This window comes from Dreissena polymorpha, chromosome 3, assembly GCF_020536995.1.
Source record: "Dreissena polymorpha isolate Duluth1 chromosome 3, UMN_Dpol_1.0, whole genome shotgun sequence".
Lineage (NCBI taxonomy): Eukaryota > Metazoa > Mollusca > Bivalvia > Myida > Dreissenidae > Dreissena > Dreissena polymorpha.
The window spans coordinates 100,504,979-100,528,903 of record NC_068357.1 but is presented as its reverse complement, the minus strand read 5'-3'; the positions used below and the strand labels follow the sequence as shown (position 1 = coordinate 100,528,903).

At 35.6% G+C, this 23,925-nt stretch overlaps 1 protein-coding gene across 5 annotated transcripts; it reads right to left on the bottom strand.

The window, feature by feature from the left end:
• Nucleotides 1-1,200: 1,200 nt before the first annotated feature.
• LOC127870760 (leucine-rich repeat-containing protein 74B-like) lies at nt 1,201-20,246 on the bottom strand. Of its 5 annotated transcripts, none has more exons than XM_052413235.1 (14): nt 20,131-20,246; nt 17,708-18,129; nt 15,347-15,531; nt 14,246-14,353; nt 13,230-13,323; nt 12,832-12,887; nt 12,125-12,142; nt 10,277-10,358; nt 9,527-9,612; nt 4,914-5,108; nt 4,538-4,633; nt 3,524-3,882; nt 3,016-3,201; nt 1,201-2,468 (listed from the first exon to the last, which is right to left on the bottom strand). In XM_052413235.1, the coding sequence occupies exons 2-14, from the start codon at nt 17,898-17,900 to the stop codon at nt 2,348-2,350; spliced, it is 1,779 nt and encodes a 592-aa protein (XP_052269195.1). In that variant the 5' UTR covers nt 17,901-18,129; nt 20,131-20,246; the 3' UTR covers nt 1,201-2,347. The 5 variants fall into 5 exon arrangements, with proteins under 5 accessions (XP_052269195.1, XP_052269194.1, XP_052269193.1 ...); XM_052413234.1 differs by lacking the exon at nt 20,131-20,246 and adding an exon at nt 18,573-18,591; XM_052413233.1 differs by lacking the exon at nt 20,131-20,246 and adding an exon at nt 18,354-18,535.
• Between the last annotated feature and the right edge of the window lie 3,679 nt (nt 20,247-23,925).

Genomic DNA, 23,925 nt, shown 5'->3' with positions numbered 1-23,925 from the left:
AACGAAAATTAAACCAGGAGGGAAACACTATTCAATAATGTTTTATATACCGCTTAACTAAATGTCACAATGAGATCGTAGAATAATGTCACTTTATGTACTCCACAAAACCAGCTTTCTCTTTTATATCATATCCCAGACTAATATTACAGGGATTAGCTTTCCCTCATACATGCCCAATGTTTGAAGAGACACATTAAATATCAACGCGCCTCTTTTTACCGACAGCATATCCCTTCCTATATATCGCAACATTAACATTATGTGAGATTCTGTGCTGTATCTGCAGAATCTCTGATCAGACAATTGGGTTAGGTTTGGCTGAAAACAATTACTTTAAACAAAATATCAAAGCACTGAAGGCACTGACGTTGTTCGCTATTGTATAATTTTTGACGCAACTCATTTAAAAAAATGTGTTATAGCTTTTAATATCGCAAGTTTGAAATGAACACAACCAATTCAAATTTGTAAAGAGTGTGTCTTAACGCACAGGTCGAGATGCGTGTGCACTATTTATCCTCATATAAATGTTAAAGAAATAACTTAGACAAAATAACAACAACATGTCTCTTTTTTGATGCTCTGAAAGCATTATAAATATGATGAAAATGGTATAATGAAATTAAAATTTGCAAACACCATCATATTAAATGAATATTGTTGGAATATCGAATACCTATCTCACTAAGAATATAATTTCGTGATGAAAATTCCATTTACATTTTTTGAAACCATATACAATTCAAAATATACAATAAGAGAATTGATGAAAAATAAATAAAAAATAAATCTGCGAGCAGTAGTATTTTACTCATGTAAAGGTAGTCATAAAGACAGCGTTGTTTACCCTTATTGATGCATTTATTGATACCATAGTAGTTCACATGGGGTCAACGTTTGCTGATGATATTTAGCTACAAAAACGATAATGAAATTTGCACTTTTGTTGAATTTGTGACATTCTGCCTATTTGGCATGTTCAACCCCTTGTCTATATATTATATATCATATATAATGATTTTTTTTTATAGAATTGTTTCTTTATGCAATCCCAACACTGTGTCGGGTCCCTATGCAGACATCTACTTCTGAAACATGAATTGTGACGAAAATAGCTCTCCCTGGCTCGTTTTGTTACATAAATACGTCACATGAGATATGTAATAAATCAGCTGAATGAAAACAAAAGTACGGAAAGATGGTTTCGTGATACATTTTAGTAAACGTACAAAATAGGATTATATTGAACAAAAACTAATATACTACAGGGCTGGGTCGGACGTCTATAATCGGACAGCCGAAATAACGACAGTGTTATTGTATAAATATATACCTTTTAAATTTACAATTATAATATTTATATTTTAATAAAATTTTATATTGTGTCAAAATTAACTGAACCATATTTACGAAGTTATGTTATCAATATGGCAACACATGTGGTTTTAACTGCACATTATTTGCAGTAAAATAACGATCTGAACGTCGTTTAATCAATATTTCACACATACATTTTACTCTTACAAACAAAATCTGTAAAATGCGTTCGTTATAACCGGCACTTATTATTAGCTATTGTGTTGGCATATTGATTCAGTAACCATATCGAATAATAGCATTCTCTTAAAGTGGGTATGCACGATTTTGTCAAATATTTACGAATTTATATAAAATGTGTAAACAAATATTATAAATATATTTCAATATAAATTAAAATAAAAGTTAAGAATAACATGTGTCGAAAAATGCGAAAAAAAGCCAGATATTTAATTCTGAAATCGAAAATGTCTGTACAGACGAATTCGCCAGAATGTATATCATGCATGCACGATCTGAATCTAAATTAAGTTTTACGGATCATTTTAATTTTCTGCAACGATATCTATTCATACTACTCACGAACACTTACGCCGATTCTAATAAAAAGACGAATGCTTCGGTCATTGTAGGAAAATATGTACTAAATATCTTCGTCACAATCGGCTTGGGCGCTTATTTGTCTTCGCTGCATTTTATGAAATTCGTCTTCGATGTATATTTTTGTCTTGCCTATATTGTGTTATTGTAACATATTTTAATCAATATATTATAATTTAACACATATATAAATCGTGCATACCCACTTTAAACCAGTACTGCATAAAGCAATCGGTATCTTTGAATAATGATGCTTAAATCAACGAATGCTAAAACGTGTGTGTGTTTCATTAACACAACACTTCAAATTCGAAACAAATACTGTCAGCCAATCTGAAAAGGAAGTTTTCCGAAAACATTAAACGAGCGTATACATGTGAATAGGGAACTTGCACGTTTAATGATATCACATAGACGAGAGTGTGCCTCAAGACACCGTTGCGGCCCGTGGTATAGGTAAAATGAAGTTTCCTGGTAGTTCATCTGACGTCACTTCTGGATTTGTTCGGAGAAGCGGAACGTCCAACAGATTTTTGTTTTCCGGTACACTGAAAAGTAGGATGGAAATATCAATGTTGATAAATAGACTATCATTGTTACTGTCGATGTCAAACATTTATGGGTATAATTAAACTCTCATAATATTTGTTCGTGCTTTTTAAACTGCCCGTGAATTTAATGTAGATTACACATTATTTGTAGTTTGATGAATTTTATTAATACAAAGCGTTCTTATAATGTGATGTTGAGAATTTGCGGCCAATAAACATTTGCAGTTCTCTATCAAAGTATCAAACAACGAGTTTATTTATCTCCTAATTTGTTCAATATTAACGAAACGATGTTGTTTTTTTCAGAAATAATGTAAATCTGGTTTAGCAATTATTTTTTAAGTAAGACCGCCTCCACTCAGGGTCTATGTGACTTTTTGCCCCCACCCCCCTCTTTGCTTTTTAAATGGAAAGTGTTAAAAAGATAATTGTGTTCTTGTATATCTTTAGAAACATATGCGCGCCGCTGTGCATATTGAAATAAAAGTATGGATATTTTCTGTCCCAATGGCCACACCAATTGACCAAGACAATTATCACTCACAGCAATGTATGTAATTTCTCCTCCATAAGTCGAGAACGCTTGACGGTCGAGTCGGGTGTATTCACTGGCTGGGAGGGGGGACGAGACGACGACGCGGAAGTGGCCGACGAACCGCGACTTCCGGACGAACCGTTAGCGTATTTAGAAAATCGACGTTTATGGCGGGCAAATCCGTCTATAAACTCTCTGTGAAAAGAATACAGGTTTTAAATGTGTTCTTCATCTCCCAGTAAAATATTGGTAAATAAAAGTAATTTAAAAGCTTATAGCATAATCTATAATTATTATTATATTTTGGAACCCGAATAAGTATTGCGATGATTTCAGCCCGTTTACCACACAATTATGAATATATTTCATAGCGAATATGACATAACATGCATGTAGTTATATATGTCACCCGTAGGACTATGGCAAAAATGCAAACGTTGGACGTACTAAAACCAGTTTTGTTACAATATTAACACAATTATTCATCGAAAAGTTTAGGAACATCCACGCTACGTACTCAACGTCTATTTCGCCGCTGTTGTCGACGTCAAACACGTCAATGAGATGGGACAATTGCTTCTCATTCAGCGGACAATCCAACTTGCCGAGACACGACACCAGTTCCTGCTTCGAGAGCGTACAACTCTTGTCCGTGTCAACCTGCTTAAACAAGTCGAGCACCTTGATATTGCGGCTCTCTATGAAGTGGACGAAGACCAGTACGGGGTCTTTTGCCCAGCCCTCCTGCGCTTTCTTTTCCGCCACCTTGCACATGTCGCGCGAGTTCATGAAGCCACCAATATGAACGGTAAACAGCGGACGAGCGCGCTGGACGTCTTCCAACATTGCGTAGAATTCACGCGGTACACATGCGTCCTGCGTTGAATTCGTGTTATATTTTGTGTTATTTATCAATATATATCAATGCATTTAGTTCAAACTTAACGACATTGACTATGTTTTTGTCAGTTAGCTTTAAGTTATTAAATTATTTTCATTATCAAATTCGTTAAACAGCATGCACCAACAGCATGCACCCACCAGCATGCACCCACCGAATGAACATTAAGGCTCTTAATCGACCACTGAAACTACGTTTTTTCCAAGTTGGCTGGTCATACTTCAATCAACACAACATCAACCATGAAATCAATGGCTTGTCTTGAAACCACGGCTCAACCATTTCACACAATAGCTATGACGTCATTGCCAATGACAAACTCGTCCGCTACTTAAAGAAATCATGATATAACAATGAGGTATTCAATCCACGGCCCTGACATTTTACTGCAGCTATGAATTCCATGACACGGACCAAAAGGGTTTCTACCTGCACCATCTATGACATCATAGCAAGGTCTTGAAATCATGTCACCAACTTTCATAACAGATTTTAATCTCATTGCGCATGAACCAAGAGTCTTATACTTACATCAGCCATGCCATCACAGAATGGTTTGAAAATCACGACCCCAACTATTTATAACTGTTTATAACGTCATTGCCAATTGCCCAGACGGCTTGTACTTACAGCTATTTCAATCTGCTCCAGTACAGACGTCTCGCTCTTCTGTATCAAAGTCAGGGCTGCCATGGGCCCCTGTATTGTTATCGGGTTGTTGGTTAACTGCAAGGAAGGGCAAATAATCAGGTATGACACCTTCAATACCTTCATATGCTAGTGACGATCGCCAAACTTGACAAGCCAAGCTCACTGATTGATTGAACCACTATGGAGTCTTTTTTCTGGGAAGAACCAGTATCTGGTGTCATAAGTAAATATCTTAAGCATTGTCCCAACTTATGGATCGTACCGGCCTGATATCTTCTAGTTTGACATTATATCCACTGCACCAGCGCGACCTGAACATTTGGAAAATATTCACACACAAAGCCGGACATCTTACCCGGATAATCTTGAGTGCCTCGTTCTTGCCGATGCTCGTGAAGAGCATAGCCACGCCCTCCAGTCCGATGCGGTTTGAATTGAGGGAGAGGTCGGTGAGGTAGCGGTTGGAGGTGAGAGCCCTTCCCAGGCACTCCGCCCCCGCGTTGTCCACGCCGTTACCGGAGAGATTGAACACGCGTAAACTGTTGTTCTCCTGAAAGATGAACGGCGCAGTCGTTGACAGTCGTTAAACGAAGTTGTATTGAATGTGATCGCACAGCAAGAAAGAAAGAAACATGTAAACGCCAAGGCTCGGTTGCCCAAAGCGTTAATGACCAGTTAATGTAACCGCATGTTAACTTCAGATCCAGAAAAAAATACTTTTAAAAGCACGTTTGTGATTAAACGTATGCAAGTTATTTTGGGGAACTATTGGTTTGATCAGTCGTTAAAGATTTGAGTTACTAGGCCTGGGACGACAAAAAAAGTCATTAATGTAATTATTGTATTCGCGCCTTTTTGTCGTTTTGGTGATTATATTTGTCGTCATGGAGCGACCTTCAAACTCGCCTACACGCTAGCGCGAGGGGACGAAAAGTATGAAAGATGATCCAGGAATGCCGCTCTCGAACATATACAGTACAGCTCACGCAAAACCAACAAAATCCGCGGCTACGCCGCGGACACACTCTTTTGTTTTCGAAATTACTCCGCATCCACAACAAGTATTCCCTCGGCATCATGCCGAGGCACTCCGCGATGATTCGCGGAGTTACGCCGCGTCTATTCCTGCCTCGGCATCGATCCGCGGCAACACGCCGCGTCTTTACAAGCGGCGGTTCGCCGAAAAAAAAAATTACATACCATAACACATGTTAAATATTTTTTAAATAAACGATTATTAGAAACAGTTACAAATAATACGTTGATTTGTTTACTTCTGCGTGATTGTGTAAACTTTTGGTAAGCTTCTCTGCATACGGAACTTCATACGTAATGATTTTGTAGGTCATTATAACCATATCACTGAACCTTACACAGTTTAATCCCGAACATGATCTCGGAAACAAGATTTGCTTTAAACATCGAAATAACATATTGAGTATCATAATATTTGCGAAAATACATATGAGAACCAAACAACTATACACATAGAAAACAAATATAAATAATGTTGACAATTTTAATAAAAACTTATATTCGTTTATATTTAAAAATGATTACTTTCACTTCGTCCCGATTTTCAGAAATGGCCATGTACATGCTGCATCTAAATATAAATTTAATAAACGAAATTATCGGATAATATATTGAAACATTAAACTCGGCATAAATGTGACTACCAAAATAATATTGTGACGCAAAACAGTATCTTTATTGTGACAATTAAATACACTTGTAAATCTGCTGTTCTCTTAGAAATTGCGCGAAAATAAAGATGACTTGTGTAATATCACGTTATCTGCCTGGAAAGCGTGAGCATTTTCATTGTAATTTCAATAAATCTGTGCAAATAATACGAGGATATAACAAGTAATACAAGCGTATGCGAATGCAAACGAAAATGAAGTGAGAACCCCGCCTTAAAGTATTGAATTTTATACGGAAACATTAGGCGGTTAATCTTTTGATTTGTCTGCATTTTTTTTATACTGAAACATTAGGCTGTTAATCTTTTGATTTGTCGGCATTTTGTTTCATTTCAGACTCCATGCAGTTTGAAGATCATAATCTCAGTGCTTTATTACCCGAACTCGTTAGTTTCTGGACACTTGTGCTACTGAAAATAACCACCGGTTATGGCCCAAACAAGCACAAAGTGTCTAGTCTCCCGTGTGTTTTATCCCTAAATGTTAGATAAGCACGTGCACTATTAATTAGTATGTTGGTCAGTACAAAAGGCCTTCTGAAAACCGCCAAGTGCGTCTTTGTTTTATTGCTCAATCAAGCACCGATAATCCAATATCCCGTGTATTACAAAAACACACACTTTAGATAAGCACGTGTCGTCTGTCAAAACCATAGTTTATCAGTAAACATATCGAAGTAATTCTCGCATATGATCTCGGAAACGGGACTTGCTTTAAACATTTACCATAACGATATTTTTTTCCAGAAGATTTGCTTAAAACAAATGAGAACCACACTTTAGATAAACACGTGTCGTCTGTCAAAACCATAGTTTATCAGTAAACATATCGAAGTAATTCTCGTATATGATCTCGGAAACGGGACTTACTTTAAACATTTACCATAACGATATTTTTTCAGAAGATTTGCTTAAAACAAATGAGAACCAATCAAACATACACAGACAAAACAAAATGTAAATAATTATGACAAATTAAAGGGGCCTTTTCACAGATTTTGGCATATTTTGAAGTTTGTCATTAAATGCTTTATATTGATAAATGTAAACATTGGATCTTAAAAGCTCCGGTAAAAAATTATAATAAAATTAAAACAAGGAACAAAAAGTAGCCGGTACCAGGGCTCGAACCAGTGACCCCCGGAGTCCTGGAGTTAGTCTGAAGTAAAAACGCATTAGCGCTCTCGGCTATTCCGCAGAGTATACACACACAAGTATTTGAAACCTTATATCTTCGTAGTTTCACAAATTTAAACGACAACAACAGAACTCTCCAAATTATTCAATCGTTTCGCGTTGCAACGCTTTATAATTTTTAGGTTTTCAAATCGTCAAAAGATACATATAATGGCTATATTGGACTATGGTAAATGTTCAGTTATACTGTTTCCGCACAAATATCATAACTAAAACGAAAATTTGCGAATCTGAAACAACTTTTTTCAATTTTGTCAATTTACCAAACCGTGAAAAGATCCCTTTAAATGTAAAAAAACGTTGGTTTATTTTCGAAAAATCGCTTTTCCTTTCTCCCAATTTTCAGAAAATGACTTATACATGTTGCAAAAAATCTAAATATAGATGACGCTGTTAATTGGTCGTTGTAAAAGAATATTAACTTTACATGGCACTTTGTGTGCAATCAGATACAAGACAGTAATTGTTGCAATATTGAACGAACTAAAATATGAAAATGATACAGCGTTTTTTTTTACTTTTATTGTATTCAGGAAAATGTCAAAATCATTTGCGAAATACCCCAATACTCAAATGGAAATTCAATACGAAGCTTTTACAAGGTTGTCTGCGCTACGTAGTTTCGTGTATCAATAAATTCACCCACGCCTATTTTCGCGCGCTTTTTGTTTTAGACAAACACTTGACACGAAAATATCATGGGCATATACATGTATTTATTTGTGTCACCCTTGTCCCGATTGGACACCTATTTCATCAAATCTTTAAAAAGAAACATATGCCGAAATTCATTTGATATTTTAGAAAAATGTTGGATGTCTTTGTTAATGAGTTTTCTTGAGCTCTTTTCTATTAGTATTTATCAGAATTTGCATTTGAAAATGGAATACACGGGATTAGCGGGTAATGGATAGAGACGGAAAAATTCGCATGTATGTGGTAATCGATAATGACAGTAATAAACGCATGTATCGGGGAAACGATAGACTCGGGATTATACGCATCTATCAGGGAAAGGGTCAAGAAACAGTTAATGAAGATAATTTGGACAGATGATGCAAAACCTTAATGTCAATGTATTATGTAGTGAATTGTTTCGCAACGTAGTAACGCTCCATGTAATAAATTGTATGATGCGAAACTCGGAGTCCATTTCTATCCGAGGTACATGTACATTGTAAATTATAATTAATACGATTGTCCGCCGAATGACTCGACATCATCAACAAATTCCTCGGCATCATGCCGAGGCGTGTCGCGGAGACGAGTTGCGGAGTGCCTCGGCGGACAGACGAGGCTACTCGGCGACCAGATAGTCGATTCCGAGTCGACTCCACGAACAAAAGATGGCGTCTGACTCCGCTGATCGCGGAATATGTTTGTTTTGCGTGAGCTGTACTGTATGGCCAATCGCATTATAAACAACTGGATATTAGACAATAACGGAATATCTAAAATGTTGAATGAAACATATCTAAGGGCTAACAAATGATAGAGCATTTTAGTAGAAAGTTTTGGGCATTGGGCATCAATTGAGCAAGGTATATGACTTCACAACCTCAAATAACTTTTTAACTGATACATTTAGACTATGAGGCTTTTAAACGCTTGTGTTTTTATATATATAGAAACGGTTTATATAGAAACGACTACATTCCCGTCATTTACTTAAACCAAGAACGAATGCTTTTCTGAGTCTATATGTAAATATAATGTACTTTATATGAAACTTTGTTATAAAACCACGTAATTCACGCTGCATCTTCAACGTCACTAAATGCTTTTTATTATGAATTTTGAAAGCTTTCGACAAAAGAGGCGACAAATGTCACACTTTTCGTAACGACGTTCTTTTGTCGTTTCCATTGATTTATTTACCGTGTTTCGTGTTTGTGTCAACACACTATAAAGCCGCGAACGCGCTAAAACGAAATGGCAGAAAGCAAACATCATAGACAACTGATATAACATGCAATTAGAACTGCAGATCACATGTTGCTGTTCGTTTTTTTTCTACAAAATGTGTTTCAAACAGCGTTAAAGAGTAAGAGAGGTCTCAATCTTACAGCGAGTCCTTTGGCCAGGTGGTGGATCCCCGAGCGCCGGATCTGATTCCAGGCCAGGTTCAACTCCTGTAGCGTCTCATTGCTGTCTGTGCATATATACAATAATAATAATTATTATTATTATACTTGATCAAAATTAAAGAAAAAAAACCTTATACGTAGAATGTTTATTTTATACGGGAAGTTAATTAGTGCCCTAAAGGCAAAAAGGGCTGTAGTGGAATAGAATTTTAAATGCAATTATTTACATAAGTGACCATATAAGCAGCCACTTGCTTATAATCTGGAATTAGATTTCGATTGAGTTCCTTTAAAAAAATAAACCGTCATAATATCATTGTATATAAGCCTTAAAAGATCCCAAAATCATGATTTTATCACCACATACATTAAAATGCTGAAAACGGCGGCTATTTTAGACGCCATCTTGAATTTCTCAAACCCCCCCCCCCCCCCCCCCCCCCCCCAATATTCCAGCCCGGCATCAGTTGGATTCTTCAACAGTTACATGTTCCCTTTCAAAAACACTATGACATTTACTATTCACTTTAATGTCGGGTGTATGTCATTTTCTGCCGGACTATTTGCCCATGGCCTTTGCCGGACTATTTGTCCATGGCCTTTGCCGGACTATTTGTCCATGGCCTCTGCCGGACTATTTGTCCATGACCTCTGCCGGACCATTTGTCCATGGACTCTGCCGGACTATTTGCCAATGGCCTCTGCCGGACTATTTGTCCATTGCCTTACCTATTGCCTTGCCCAAGATTTCAGCCCCGATGTCTCCGAAATTGTTGTGCGACATGTCCAGCTTTTTTAGACCCGTGTATTGCTATAAAACATGCATGGGAATACATTAATGAATTGAAACGAAAATGGGCATTGTTAAACTTTACAAACCACTAACTTATATGTATATGTATATGACATCATACAATACTATCGATATCTTATATTATATCATACGTTTCATATAAAGGGAAGTGGGTCATTAATTTTCATCTGTATGGTTTAGGAAGTGTTCAAATACTTTTGAAAATAAAAGTAACCAACACTCGTATATGAGCATCATCATAAAAAAGTTTTCCGTAAGGTCAACTTTCAAGTTGATGTTTTTTTTTCAATCGAACTTTCATATCAACCTTCTTACTTCTTAAGCATATGATTTAAATTTGTACCCGAAAAGAAATGTTAAGTGAAATGTTCAGAGAGTACGGCTTTGTATGCTTGGAACATCCGAAAAATAGTTAGAGACAGAACATACATTTATTAAAATCTTACCTGGCTTTTGTCATTGGTTGCTATAACAATATTACTACTTTAATAACAAACTGCGAATAAGTATTATTATCACAATCGAAACTATATAAAACAGAACTTTTCTATATGCTTAAAAAACGTGAACAAACACGCACATGATATTATATGTGCTTTTATTATATACTTGATATAAAACGAATTATTAAATACAGATCGAAAAAATGCAACTTATTGAATAGTAAATGAATAGGACTGGCTTCCGAAGGCGTTGTTACTGAACAGAAAACACTATTCAAACAATGTCTAATGACTACTCACAAGGTCCTAATTTTATAATTGCAGAACTGATCGTAGGTAGGGACCTAGCGTTCAGATTCATACTACCGGACTAGCGTTTATCTTAAAGCAGTGGGTTGATGCTTGACAGTGCAATTGGCAACAACAGAATAGCTTCCATACACATCAGTACTTTAAATATGTTAACATTATACGCGTATTATATTGACTTTCAGATCACAATGGAACTTTAAATATGGTCGTGTTCTGAGATTCTTCAGTAATAGTAGACTCATTTTATAAAGCTGTACAAAGAGAAAGCATCATTGGTCAATGATTCTACAAAAGGCAACATGAGTTTTTTAGTTGAAAGGTACTAGTAGATCGTGTTTGTCATTTGGTTCAGACACTTACCAAACAAAGACAGGCATAGCAGCATAAAGAGAAAGAAAGCCTGTAAGAAGACTTTACTAATAGCAGATTCGGTATTTTGCAAATCTACTGCCATTATAGTGAGTGAACCGAACCACCAAGAGATCAGAAAATGTCCGACCCAAATCCGTTGTATTTTCTATCGCAAAGTGATCATCATTCAGACCATTTTTATCACAAATCACATACTAGTATATTACATCTGTGAAAAAAATATTTCATTTTTCAGAGACGTTCATTTTGAGATCTGATTATTCATACACCATTACTTGATCTTCATATTGTCAATAATAGTCGTGAAAGTTTCCTTATTTAGTTATTAGGAGATTTGCTCTTATGGTAAATCGTCTGCTTCTGTGATAATGACAAATACTTAAATTTTTGGTAAATACTATTCGATATCATTGAACGGGGATTAAGTACATATTAATCACAAGCATGTGCATTTTTTATTTATAGCCAGATTCCAATTGTTGTTGTTGTTCAACTTGCGAACATTAACAATATTCGTTTTAATTTGGGCTATAATTATTGATATAGTGCATATATTTAATATGCGTTTTAGGCCGGACATTTCGCTTGAGATTTGTAGACATTAAAGTGTTACTTGATGTTCTACAGAATACTTACACCATTTTTGAAGACGGGCTATCGGAAATTCCAAAAGCAAATAGCACAATGTAAATATCTATCTAACAAGAACACCACACTATCCATGATTGGTTAAAAAAAACGCAAACAGTGGTAGAATGACAACACACACCCATCGGTTTTCCGCGAAGTTGTACAAGGGGACAGGTAAGGCGCTGGTAGTTTCCAGTTCCAATGATAAATATGGCGATGATGTTAAGATGGTACATTAACGCAAATTCTACTTCAATTAAATGTAAAAAAAACGTTTACATAAATAAAGGTCCCTACATATTTCGTTACTAAATGGTCATATTAATCCCAAACCTTTACTATATACAATGTCCATATAACAAGAGTTGTTTGAAAAAGATGTGTGCCCCGCCCCATATCTGCCCTCCTGGTACATGTAGTCAAGTGTCAACATGAGCACCAGCTAAGAGATACTGTTTATGTTCCTTGTCCTGTGACCTTGAGTTTGACCTGGTAATCTTAAGGTCGATAGAGGTCTTACATTTATTCTTGTGCTTAATAATTAATAAGGTCGCAGGTTAAAGTATCCTCTATACATCGTGTCGAAACGGATTAATGTTACAAGCACCTGTGACCTTGACATTGGCCCTGTTGACCTTCAAATCGACAGACGTCTACATATACTTAAACTGTAACGTACATGTGTATAGGCAGAAAAATAATTCAATACTTACCCCGATTGTCAGAATAGCTGCGAAGTGTTCAGCATCTTTGTCTTTAAATTGATTGCCTTAAATAATAAAACATTTATGATTGAGGTGACCGATTTGGTGACCTTAGTGCTAGTGCAAACTATACGAAAAATAAGAAGTATAATACATTGTACTAAAATGTCTTACTCATACTGATTATTTTTCTTGCTTATTGGTACATTGAACTAATTCGGAAAGAAGCATTGGAAAGCGAACATGCAAATATTAAGAAAACAAAAACGAAAACCTGCTGATATTATTTACTCAGAGACATTGAATACGGTATCTCATGATAAATTATGTATGTTTTAATCTTTAGTATGTACTAACACCTACACACCACTGTATCAACGATACAGTGGTGTGTAGGTGTAACCTACCTGATAGTTTTAATGCGATGATGTTGTCGTTTTCTTTGAACACCCCGGCAATTACCTCTGCTGCGTACGTTTCAAGGTCATTCTCAGAAAGATCCTAAAATTATGAAAACTGACTTTTAGAAACATGTGCAATTATAGAAAATAAACAGTGAAGGATTGATGGAACTTTCCTAATTTAACATGCACACATTTCCTTTAAAAATCCTCACATTATAACATGTACGAGTACGAGTGATAACAAAATACCAGAATTGGAGACATTTTCAAAGAATGGAACAATTCAATGAAAAGCTCGTACATTTTTGTTTTTGTTCAGGTTTTCTATAATGATTCCACGACAATGATATAAATATGGTCACTTGGTATGTTATAGACATAAATATGTAACGTGGTCCAAAAATATTTTTTGATGTGTTTTATAAGCTTGAGAAACTTACTGTACTAAGTTTTCCTCGATTTATTTATTGTTGAAATCCTTGATTATAAATGACAGTTGATACCTATTGGTGTTTATTGTTGATCGTAGTATTAAAATAAGATGTATCTAGATCACTAATATTCGGTAACTGTTGGATTGTAAAGGACCGTCGGTATCTCTTATATTTAACTTAAAGGGTCTGTGGTCTCAGATTTACATCTATTTTTAGGATAACATTCTCTGGCAGCATCTAGGATTAAGTATACTAAAAAGATATGTTTAAATGCGTGTTCGAAATGGTGAGTGGATCTTACGACGTTGGCCAGCTTCCTTGAAAACGGGCGTAATGCATGTGCGTAAAGTGTCGTCCATGATTAGCCTGTGCAGTCTACAAAGGCTTATAAGGAACGACACTTTCTGCTTTTATGAAATGTTTCGTTTAAAGGGAGTCTCTGCTAAAGAAAAATCTACTGTATGCGGAAAGTGCCGTTCCTGATTAGCCTGTGCGAACTGCACAGACTAATCTGGGACGACAATTTACGCACAAGTATACAGCCCATTTTAAATGCATGTTAAATTGTCGCTGAGTGGATCTTACGACGTAGGTCAGGTACTCGTTTTCCTTCAGCATCTCCCCGACGTGTCGGATACCGTCGGTGCCTATAAAGTTGCCTGCGAGTAGAAGCCGGCTAGAAACTCTGTCCATCTGAAAAAGCGGGTTTTTTACGTTACATTATATGTTTTTACTTCAATAGATATTTGGGCAATGTAATTACTATGAATTCAATGTTTGTGTGAAAGCGATATAACCGACTCGATTGTTACTGGATAAATACTTCGACTTGTAGACACATTTAAAGTTACATCTCGTTTTGATAAGTTGATCTGCATTTTTAGCTATTTTTTCCATTTTTTTACACGACAAGAAAATGATAACACTGTGATTAAACTCACGTACATGTGGTCATAGTGCAATATATAGACAAATGGCAGAACTCAGCAAAAGTCTTTAAAATGCATGGTTTTAAAAGAAAAAAGTTTTTCACATGAGAAATCACAATTAATTAATTAAAAAAAATAAAGTAAAATCGCCCTGTATCTCCATATACATTTTATTAACGTGCATTTGATGTGAGTGGTTTTAAGCGGTTACATAAAGCGGATATTTTCAAGTGTTGGTCAACAGTAATACAAAGACTAGTAAATTGCTATTTTTGTTTAGTTTAGCATATTTGCGCTACTTAATAAGGAACATTTCATTTAATGCATTTAAAACCACTATTGTTTGATAAGAAACGTAACGGTCCTCGTTGTATGGGTATGTTTTAAAGTGTTAAGATGGTTGTTTCATTTGTTAATTCATACACAAATGACATACAATCGATATAACGTTAAGTCACGCAAATATGTCAATCAAATAAAATAGTCTTCATTGCAAATATGCACTTATGAATTTACTGAATACGTCTTCGATTTGTTTAGTCTAATATTTAAGATAAAGGTAGCTTTAAAAATTAATCAGGAAACGAAAATACACTCCTAATAAACATTTACTTATCATTATAAAAGCACAGCTATTTTGGGTAAACTTTGAGCATTTTAAATTCAATAAAACCCGCTAAAATTCATTTTTCGGAAATTACTCAAACGATCGCTTTGAGCTAATGTAGGGCGGGACCATATACCCGTTGTGACTAACCACTAATCCCGTGGCCACAGCACGGGTTCCTAGGGGTCCGAGTCCCTGGTAGCTGAGATTAAGAGTGTCCGTGTCGATGCCCCTTACAAAGCAGGTCGCAGGAACGATCCCCAGCTGCCGACAGGCCGCCAAGTAGACCTGCCGGGCCTGGTCTTCCGAAATGTATTTGTGGGGCGGCGCCTTCCCTGGAAAACATCATAACATGAGTCGTGTTATGAGAAAACTGGGCTTAATGCATGTGCGTAAAGTGTCGTCCCAGATTAGCCTGTGCGTTCCGCACAGGCTAATCAGGGACGACACTTTCTGCTTTTATGACATTTTCGGTAAAATGAAGTCTCTTCTTAGCAAAAAATCCAATTTAATCGGAAAGTGTCGTCCCTGATTAGCCTGTGCAGACTGCACAGGCTGATATGAAACGACACTTTGCGCACATGCATTAAGCCCAGTTTTCTCAGAACGAGACTTGCTAGTATACACTAGTATACACTAGTATTCACTAGTATTCACTAGTATTCACTAGTATTCACTAGTATTTGAGGTTTCGAGGTTTCAATTATTGTTTACATATGTATTGTAATACACATTCTAGAAACATATGTTAGCCATTCATACGAAAACATATGTGAACATTAGCGTGAAGTTCTTTGCAACTGCAAACATTCGATCGGTAATTTTTTTTGTAAAGTTTGGTATTGAATCCAATGTTGAACGTCAATTCAATCGTTAATAAAATAATTATTAATTGATCCTCGTGCATGCATCGCATTTTTCCAATCGCTTTTTATGCTTTATATGTGACATAGCTTCACAGGAAATAAAAGTTGTGAAAAAGAAACTCATGAAAAGACGTGAATAATTTCGTTTCGGTTTCTAACGGTTATCGATATAGTGCTATATTGGAATAACTAGTCAAAAATCAAATAAAACAATAGAAAATGCAAATAAAAAATGTCAGCGTGTAAAATTGTAATTTACATACACACATGTTGCATGCTCGTTGCTAAGTTTAAAATAAAGTTATATATAGTAGGGAAAGAATGGTGATAATACAGCATGATTTTTTTGTGTATAAAAATCTGTCATTATATGATATATATGATATATGACATTATATGCTGTACGTTATACAAGAGCAAATTGATCACAAAGAGGAAGTCGCTGTCCATTAATAAGTGAGTACCGGTATTCGAATTGAAAGAACTTATTTATAATCATGGACAGTAATATTACCAGAATACACACTTTTGTGGCTTGAACTTAAAACGGGTCGATGATTTTCTGACACTCGGAATATAATACTTTTGTTACCAATCTCAAATTATGGACAAATATACTTTTAAGTGAACATTTATAATTTAATATGCGGTCGGAAAAATCTACAGCAATTTATGGCGTTGGAAAATGTTTATCGATATATTAAGAAAACCCACATTCTACATCAAAGTAAATGGTGCAGGTATACATATTTGCATAAAATGACCAATCACCCTTATCGATTCAAGAAAAGTATAGAAAAGTGTTAGCAAAAGAGATATTTTACGTTCAAATTTAATTTAGATCCTATTCACAAGAAACTCGGTCTGTTTAGATTATTTTGTAATTTTCAAAATTTATTGTACCGTATTTGAAAAGAAAGAAATAAGAAAATACATTATTCAATAACTTACAATGAGCCATACATAAAATAATGTGGTAGAGTAAATAACATTCCGTGTCGATCAGAATCCTAGACAAGTCAGTGCTTGAGTAACCACACTAGTGTTCATTTTAAAACTTCATAAAAGATTTTTTATGTAAAGAGTGAAAACAAATTAAATGAAACGAAACTTTTGGCATCGTATAAACTGATTTTTGTTAGAATAATTATTTTATAACTTAATCAATACAGTTCATTAGTTCTTTTCTGAGTTGTGTAAACAGAACACAAGCTTATTAAAGTAGTTTACATGCATTTATGACATTAAAGACATCGAGTTTGCTTTCCTGATGTCAGATCACAATATTTCTTTACAACAGTTTTCATAATTTTGCGACAAGTAGATGTTAAGATATTTTGTTGACACCACACCGGATGTGGATTGTCCCATGTGATCCTCGCTATGGGCAACAGGATCTTGGTTCATTTGCATTAAGTGTCGTCCCAGGTTAGCCTATGCAGTCCGCACAGACTAATCAGTGACGATACTTTCCGCTTCAATGGAATTTTCCGTTTACATGAAGTCGAGTCCACTCTAAAGTTTAGGCGGAAAGTGTCGTCTCTGAGAAGCCTGCGCAGACTACACAGGCTAATCTGGGACGACGCTTGACACACATTCGTTAAGCCCCGTTTCCCAGCTACCATTATCGTTGTACCATACATACCTTCATCTTCGAGATCCGTGTCCCACTCCTCGTCCGAGTCCACGTGCAGCACGGCGAGGTCAGGCTCAGGGGTCACGTGCGCTGACTCCTCCCACTCCGAGTCGGGCAAAATGGCGGCCCCATCGAACTCGTCACGTTCCCCAGATTTCAGCTCGATATCATGAAACACGGTTCGTGACGTCAGATGCTCCATGGTTAAGACGTCCAGCAGTATCGTCAATCACGTATATATACGATACTAGATATACATCCGAAATTCATGCACTGATTTTGCTAACGCGGAACGTCTAAAATTTAAATGCTTCTATGTTCGTATTACAAATATAAATCCAGAGTTTAAACACCAATTAAGCTACAACGTATGTCGTTTGCACGTATGGCGGGAACGCCGACGTTCACATTTTTAATTGATCTAAATGGATCTGAAAATATAATTATGTCCTCTTTTCATACTATACACTAGACTTTGAACGTGTTTTGTGAATTTGCAACAATTAACGTGTGTCGCTAGACAAATTTAAATGAAAACCTGCATTGCTCAATGCACATCCACTAAAATTCCTTTTTATTTAATCCTACATTTAAACCCTACGTGACGGCGCATACACACATTTTGTTAAAAATCACACCCATAATAGCCTTTTACTTTTGATTTGAATACTTTTATTAAACGCGGACGTGGTAACATCCATTCACTTGTATCGCCTATTCTATAGGTATTTATCTACTTGAAACATTCAGTTAATCCTACTTCATTGCATAAAGACATCAATAAATTGCTATGTTTCTTCAGTTTTATAGGCTACTCAACTAGTTTAAATGCAGAGATAAACCGAATACATCATTTTGTAATCAATAAACTCACGGGGCGGCATGCTTCTAATAAACGCAAAGGCTGTGTTGATTTGAAGTTGAACTGTATAATATAGCCACAGGTTCAGTAAAATTAAAACTAGCTATGTCAAACATGCATTCAACAGGGATTAAAATCGATGAGACGTTATATGGATGCATGATATGAGCTTGAAAATATGGCTGATGTGTTTATATACCTTCATTATCATGATATGTGTTTGAAAAACACACACGTTTGTTAATGCATTTAACAAAGACTATCAACCCTTATATTGTGAATAGCCTGTGCATTCTCTAACCTCGTAAATATTAATTTACAGATGATATTTGTGTTGCTGACTTTTTGACTGTCGGTCCGTGAGTTAACGTTTTAAATTCAATATAACGGATTTGACACCACATAAAGACGATAGGAATGGACAGTGGAAGTCCACTGACGATATAAAACAAACATTTACGAGCATTTATATAACGTTCAACGCCGATCGGAACAACATTTACATGCACTCAAGACGATGTTAACTGACGATAGAAATAACATGTAAATGCGCTGGAAATGACTGACATTCAATCACAGTAATAAACGTTTACGGATATGACGTACGGTGGCACTAGAATGTGTTTCAGTGACACATAGTTCAAAATGAAGTTAAATGTATCCAGCTTTTGAGTAGCGTAATTATCAAGTGTGTGTCGACTTGCAGTAATGTCGAACATTTATATGACTTCAGAAAACAAAAATCTACACCTCGATATTAAATTGCACGTCGTTTGAACGTTTAAGGCGTTGATGAAATGTTGAAACAGCTGGCTAAAGAGCCGAATCTCAAAAAGTGTTTGTCCATTTGACGTTAAGTGACCTTTTCACCGATGTCGGCATGTATTGAAGTTTGTAATTGAATGCTTTATATTGATAAATGTAAAAATTGGATCTAAAAAGCTCCAGTAAAAATAAATAAATAAAGAAAACAAAGTAACCCTCAACTGGGCTCGATCCACTGACCCCTCGAATAAAAGTCTAACGCTTAGACCACTCGGCCGTCCGTTCTTATACAATGAATGATGCATTTTATACTTTTTGTAAGCAATCCTCGTAGTGTCACAAAATATAACGACAACAACAGTACTCTCCAAATGATTCAATCGTTTAGCGTTGCAACGCTTTATAATTTGCAGGTTTTTAAATCGTCAAAAGATGCATGTAATGGATATTTTAGAGCATGGTAAATGTTCAATATAACTGTTTCCTCACTAATATCATAACTGCAACGAACATTTGCGAATATGATTTTTTTTTAAATTTTGTCAATTTACCAAAACGTGAAAAGGTCCCTTTAATTTTTTAAGTATGTTACCGATGGTAAGTCCCTTGATATTTCATTTATCACAAACCACTTTTATGCATCTGTAAATACAAATACTTAAAATCAATATACATTCTGTACATCTCGCTGTAAGTTGTTTCAATTACACGAAAAATTAATTTTACTCCACTAATATTCGTCCAGTTAAACATAAGTATCTTATTTAATCCGAGAGCTATTATATTTGTATAAAAATAAGCTCACGTGTGTTCAACTAGTGAAGCTCCCACTGTAATCCCTAATTAAAATAAATGCCTGCACTCTGCTTTTTAAAATCGAAACTTTAAAACGGCCACATTATCAAGTTTATGAATAAAATATTGAAAGATCCGCTAATTACACAAATATGCCAGAGTTTTCATATTCTAAAGGACAAGTAGAAAGACGCGGAGAATCGATGATTGGAAAATAATTAGCGCGGTAATTCAAAATGTCAAAGTAAATTAGAAGTCACCATTATGGATACTAGGTACTACTTTGATAAAAAAAATCCCCACGAGGATAATGTGTTTATGTGATATAATTGAATTTATATGATAGATAATTGAACTCTAACATGTCATAAAACGTGATTATTGTTACTTTGAGATGGGTCGATTTTATCAACACTAAACAGTGTATTGTCTTACAAAAGCTTTTTATTACATGTTAGCGTTAGATAAATTATTAATACTGGTTATAAATGTATATGACGGCTATGGCCTGTCTACGACATAGAGCTAAATGTACATAAGTTGAATCGCACAAGATGCGGTATTCACATGACAGCATGGACGCGGAAATTCCAATACTGGAAAACAACAGCGAAGTAAAGGAACAACGTAAATGTTCGACTTTGCCAACAACATTCATTTGTAATCGGTGCTCTTTACACGAATATATGACGTAAATTGGTTGTGTGTGTGTGATGTAATGTGTTATTATGTATTGTTTAAGTGTTCTATAGCTGCTATTTTGGTCAAAGTATGTTTTAACTGCTATTTTGGTCAAAATGTGTTTTAACTGCTATTTTGGTCAAAGTGTGCTAAAGCTGCTATTTTGGTCAAAGTGTGCTACAGCTGCTATTTTGGTCAAATTGTACTACAGCTGGTATTTTGTTCAAAGTGTTCTACAGCTGCTATTTTGTTCAAAGTGTTCTACAGCTGCTATTTTGGTCAAAGTGTGCCACAACTGATATTTTAGACAAAGTGTTCTACAGCTGCTATTTTGGTCAAAGTGTGTTTTAACTGCTATTTTGGTAAAAGTGTGCTACAGCTGCTATTTTGTTCAAAGTGTTCTACAGCTGCTATTTTGGTCAAAGTGTGCTACAACTGATATTTTGGTCAAAGTGTTATACAGCAGCTATCTTGGTCAAAGTGTGCTACAGCTGCTATTTTGGTCAAAGTGTGCTACAACTGTTATTTTAGTCAAAGTGTGCTACAACTGCTATTTCGGTCAAAGTGTGTTTTAACTGCTATTTTGGTCAAAGAGTGCTACAGTTGCTATTTTGGTCAAAGTGTGCTACGGCTGCTATTTTGGTCAAAGTGTGCTACAGCTGCTATTTTGCCAAAGTGTGCTACAGCTGCTATTTTGGTCAAAGTGTGCTAGAACTGCTATTTTGGTCAAAGTGTTCCACAGCTGCTTATTTGGTCAAAGTGTGTTTCAACTACTATTTTGGTCAAAGTGTGCTACAACTGCTATTTTGGTCAAAGTGTGCTACAGCTGCTATTTTGGTGAACGTGTGCTACAGCTGCTTATTTGGTCAAAGTGTGTTTCAACTGCTATTTTGGTCAAAGTGTGCTACAACTGCTATTTTGGTCAAAGTGTGCTACAACTGCTATTTTGGTCAAAGTGTGTTTTAACTGACTTTATGGTCAAAGTGTACTACAGCTGCAATTTTGGTCAAAGTGTGCTACAGCTGCTATTTTGGTCAAAGTGTGCTACAACTGCTATTTTGGTCAAAGTGTGCTACAACTGCTATTTTGGTCAAAGCGTGTTTTAACTGATTTTATGGTCAAAGTATTCTACAGCTGCTAATTTGGTCAAAGTGTACTACAGCTGCTATTTTGGTCAAAGTGTGTTTTAACTGCTATTTTGGTCAAAGTGTACTACGGCTTCTATTTTGGTCAAAGTGTACTACAGCTGCTATTTTGGTCAAAGTGTTCAACAGCTGCTATTTTGGTCAAAGTGTACTACAGCTGCTATTTTGGTCAAAGTGTGTTTTAACTGCTATTTTGGTCAATATGTACTACAGCTGCTATTTTGGTCAAAGTGTGTTTTAACTGCTATTTTGGTCAAAGTGTACTACAGCTGCTATTTTGGTCAAAGTGTACTACAGCTGCTATTTTGGTCAAAGTGTGTTTTAACTGCTATTTTGGTCAAAGTGTACTACAGCTGCTATTTTGTTCATCAATATGCCTGGTAGGATTCCATTTTAAAGGGACCATTTCACGTTTTGGAAATTGACAAAATTGAAGACAAAAGTTTCAGATTCGCAAAATTCATTGTAGTTATGATATTTGCGATATTTACAATAGTAATACTGAACATTTACCATGCTCTAAAATATCAGTTATGTGCATCTTTTGTCGATTTAGAAACCTGAAAAACTATAAAGCGTAACAAACGCGAAACAATTTTAAAAATCGTATTGTTGTTTTGTACTGGAACTATTTAGTTAAAGCATTAACTGACAACTTGCAAAGTTGTCCTTTGGATATTAAGAGGGCGCGGAAAATTGATTTGTAGAAGTAGAATAGTAATGAATGAAATGTACACGTGATACTTCTTCTATACGCACGCGCACCACTGTTTTTGCCTTCTACCCAATTTTTACTTATTGTATAAAAATAAGTGTTATTAAATAAATATGAACAAGGTATCTGTATTGTTTTGATAGACGTCTATATTTACGGTCGATATGTCCTATATATTGAACTTTCTGGTTTACCTATTATTGCTAATACAATACATAACATCATGTGGATAATATTATCTGTTACCGGTATGGCGTAACACCTTTAATAAATTAAAGTGCTCTGTGTCGTTTAAACTTTTTAAGTCAATAATCTTTGCTCCAATGTTTCGATACGTATTCCATATTAACTATATCTATCTGGATCAGCGAACTGTCATTTTTGTGTAAGATTAATCGGCCGAGATGTGATTAAAGTGAAATGGGGCCGTGGTATATTTTACGCTATGTAATAAGACACGTAAGTGAACATGATCATAGACAAGACGACTACTTGTATGACCATTATGATGCAATATAAAATACCCCTTACGTCTAACCACCTTATTATGTATGAATGCTTAATTAATCTTTAATTTGACCATTTAAAAAGGATATATATTTTTTCCAAACAAATCTATAATCACCATGTGTTATTCTTGAACGTTAAGTGGGAGGGGTAGAAAACTTTGGGATCCACACAAACATGCAATGTCGCATAAAACGCGGAAGGACACTGACAACTTTGAAATACACATTTTTATGCCAGTCGAATCTCGCTTTAATAAGCCTCTCGTTCTGAGTCAACTAAAGTATTCCGATAGAGTCGTTTTTTATTGCGAGAAACTGCGCCACAGCACGCGTTTTTGTTTATACAAGACCAACTTTTGATTTAGAGACCCGTTTATAAATAAAGAGAATATTCCTCAACAAATAAATGTCCGTCCCGAATGAAAACCTTGTTGATGTTCAGGAAGTTATTTTTGGTGCGTATTCTGTATACGTGTTCATACATACACAATTTAACTTGACTCGTGCTTCAAAAATCCCGTTCGTGGAAATTATGAACTTAAATGTCTGTTCTTTTGTTGTAGAATAATTGTGGTTGAATGCATATGAACCTGCACAGTATTTCTTTGATTATTGGCTGATTAACCAGGGACCTATACAAACATATTTGTATTTGGATTAACCAAGAAAAATCATGTTGGAATTGAAAACAAACCGCCACACTTTCGCTTGTGGAATAGACTTCTAGGCAGGGAATAAAACTATTCAACGAGCCG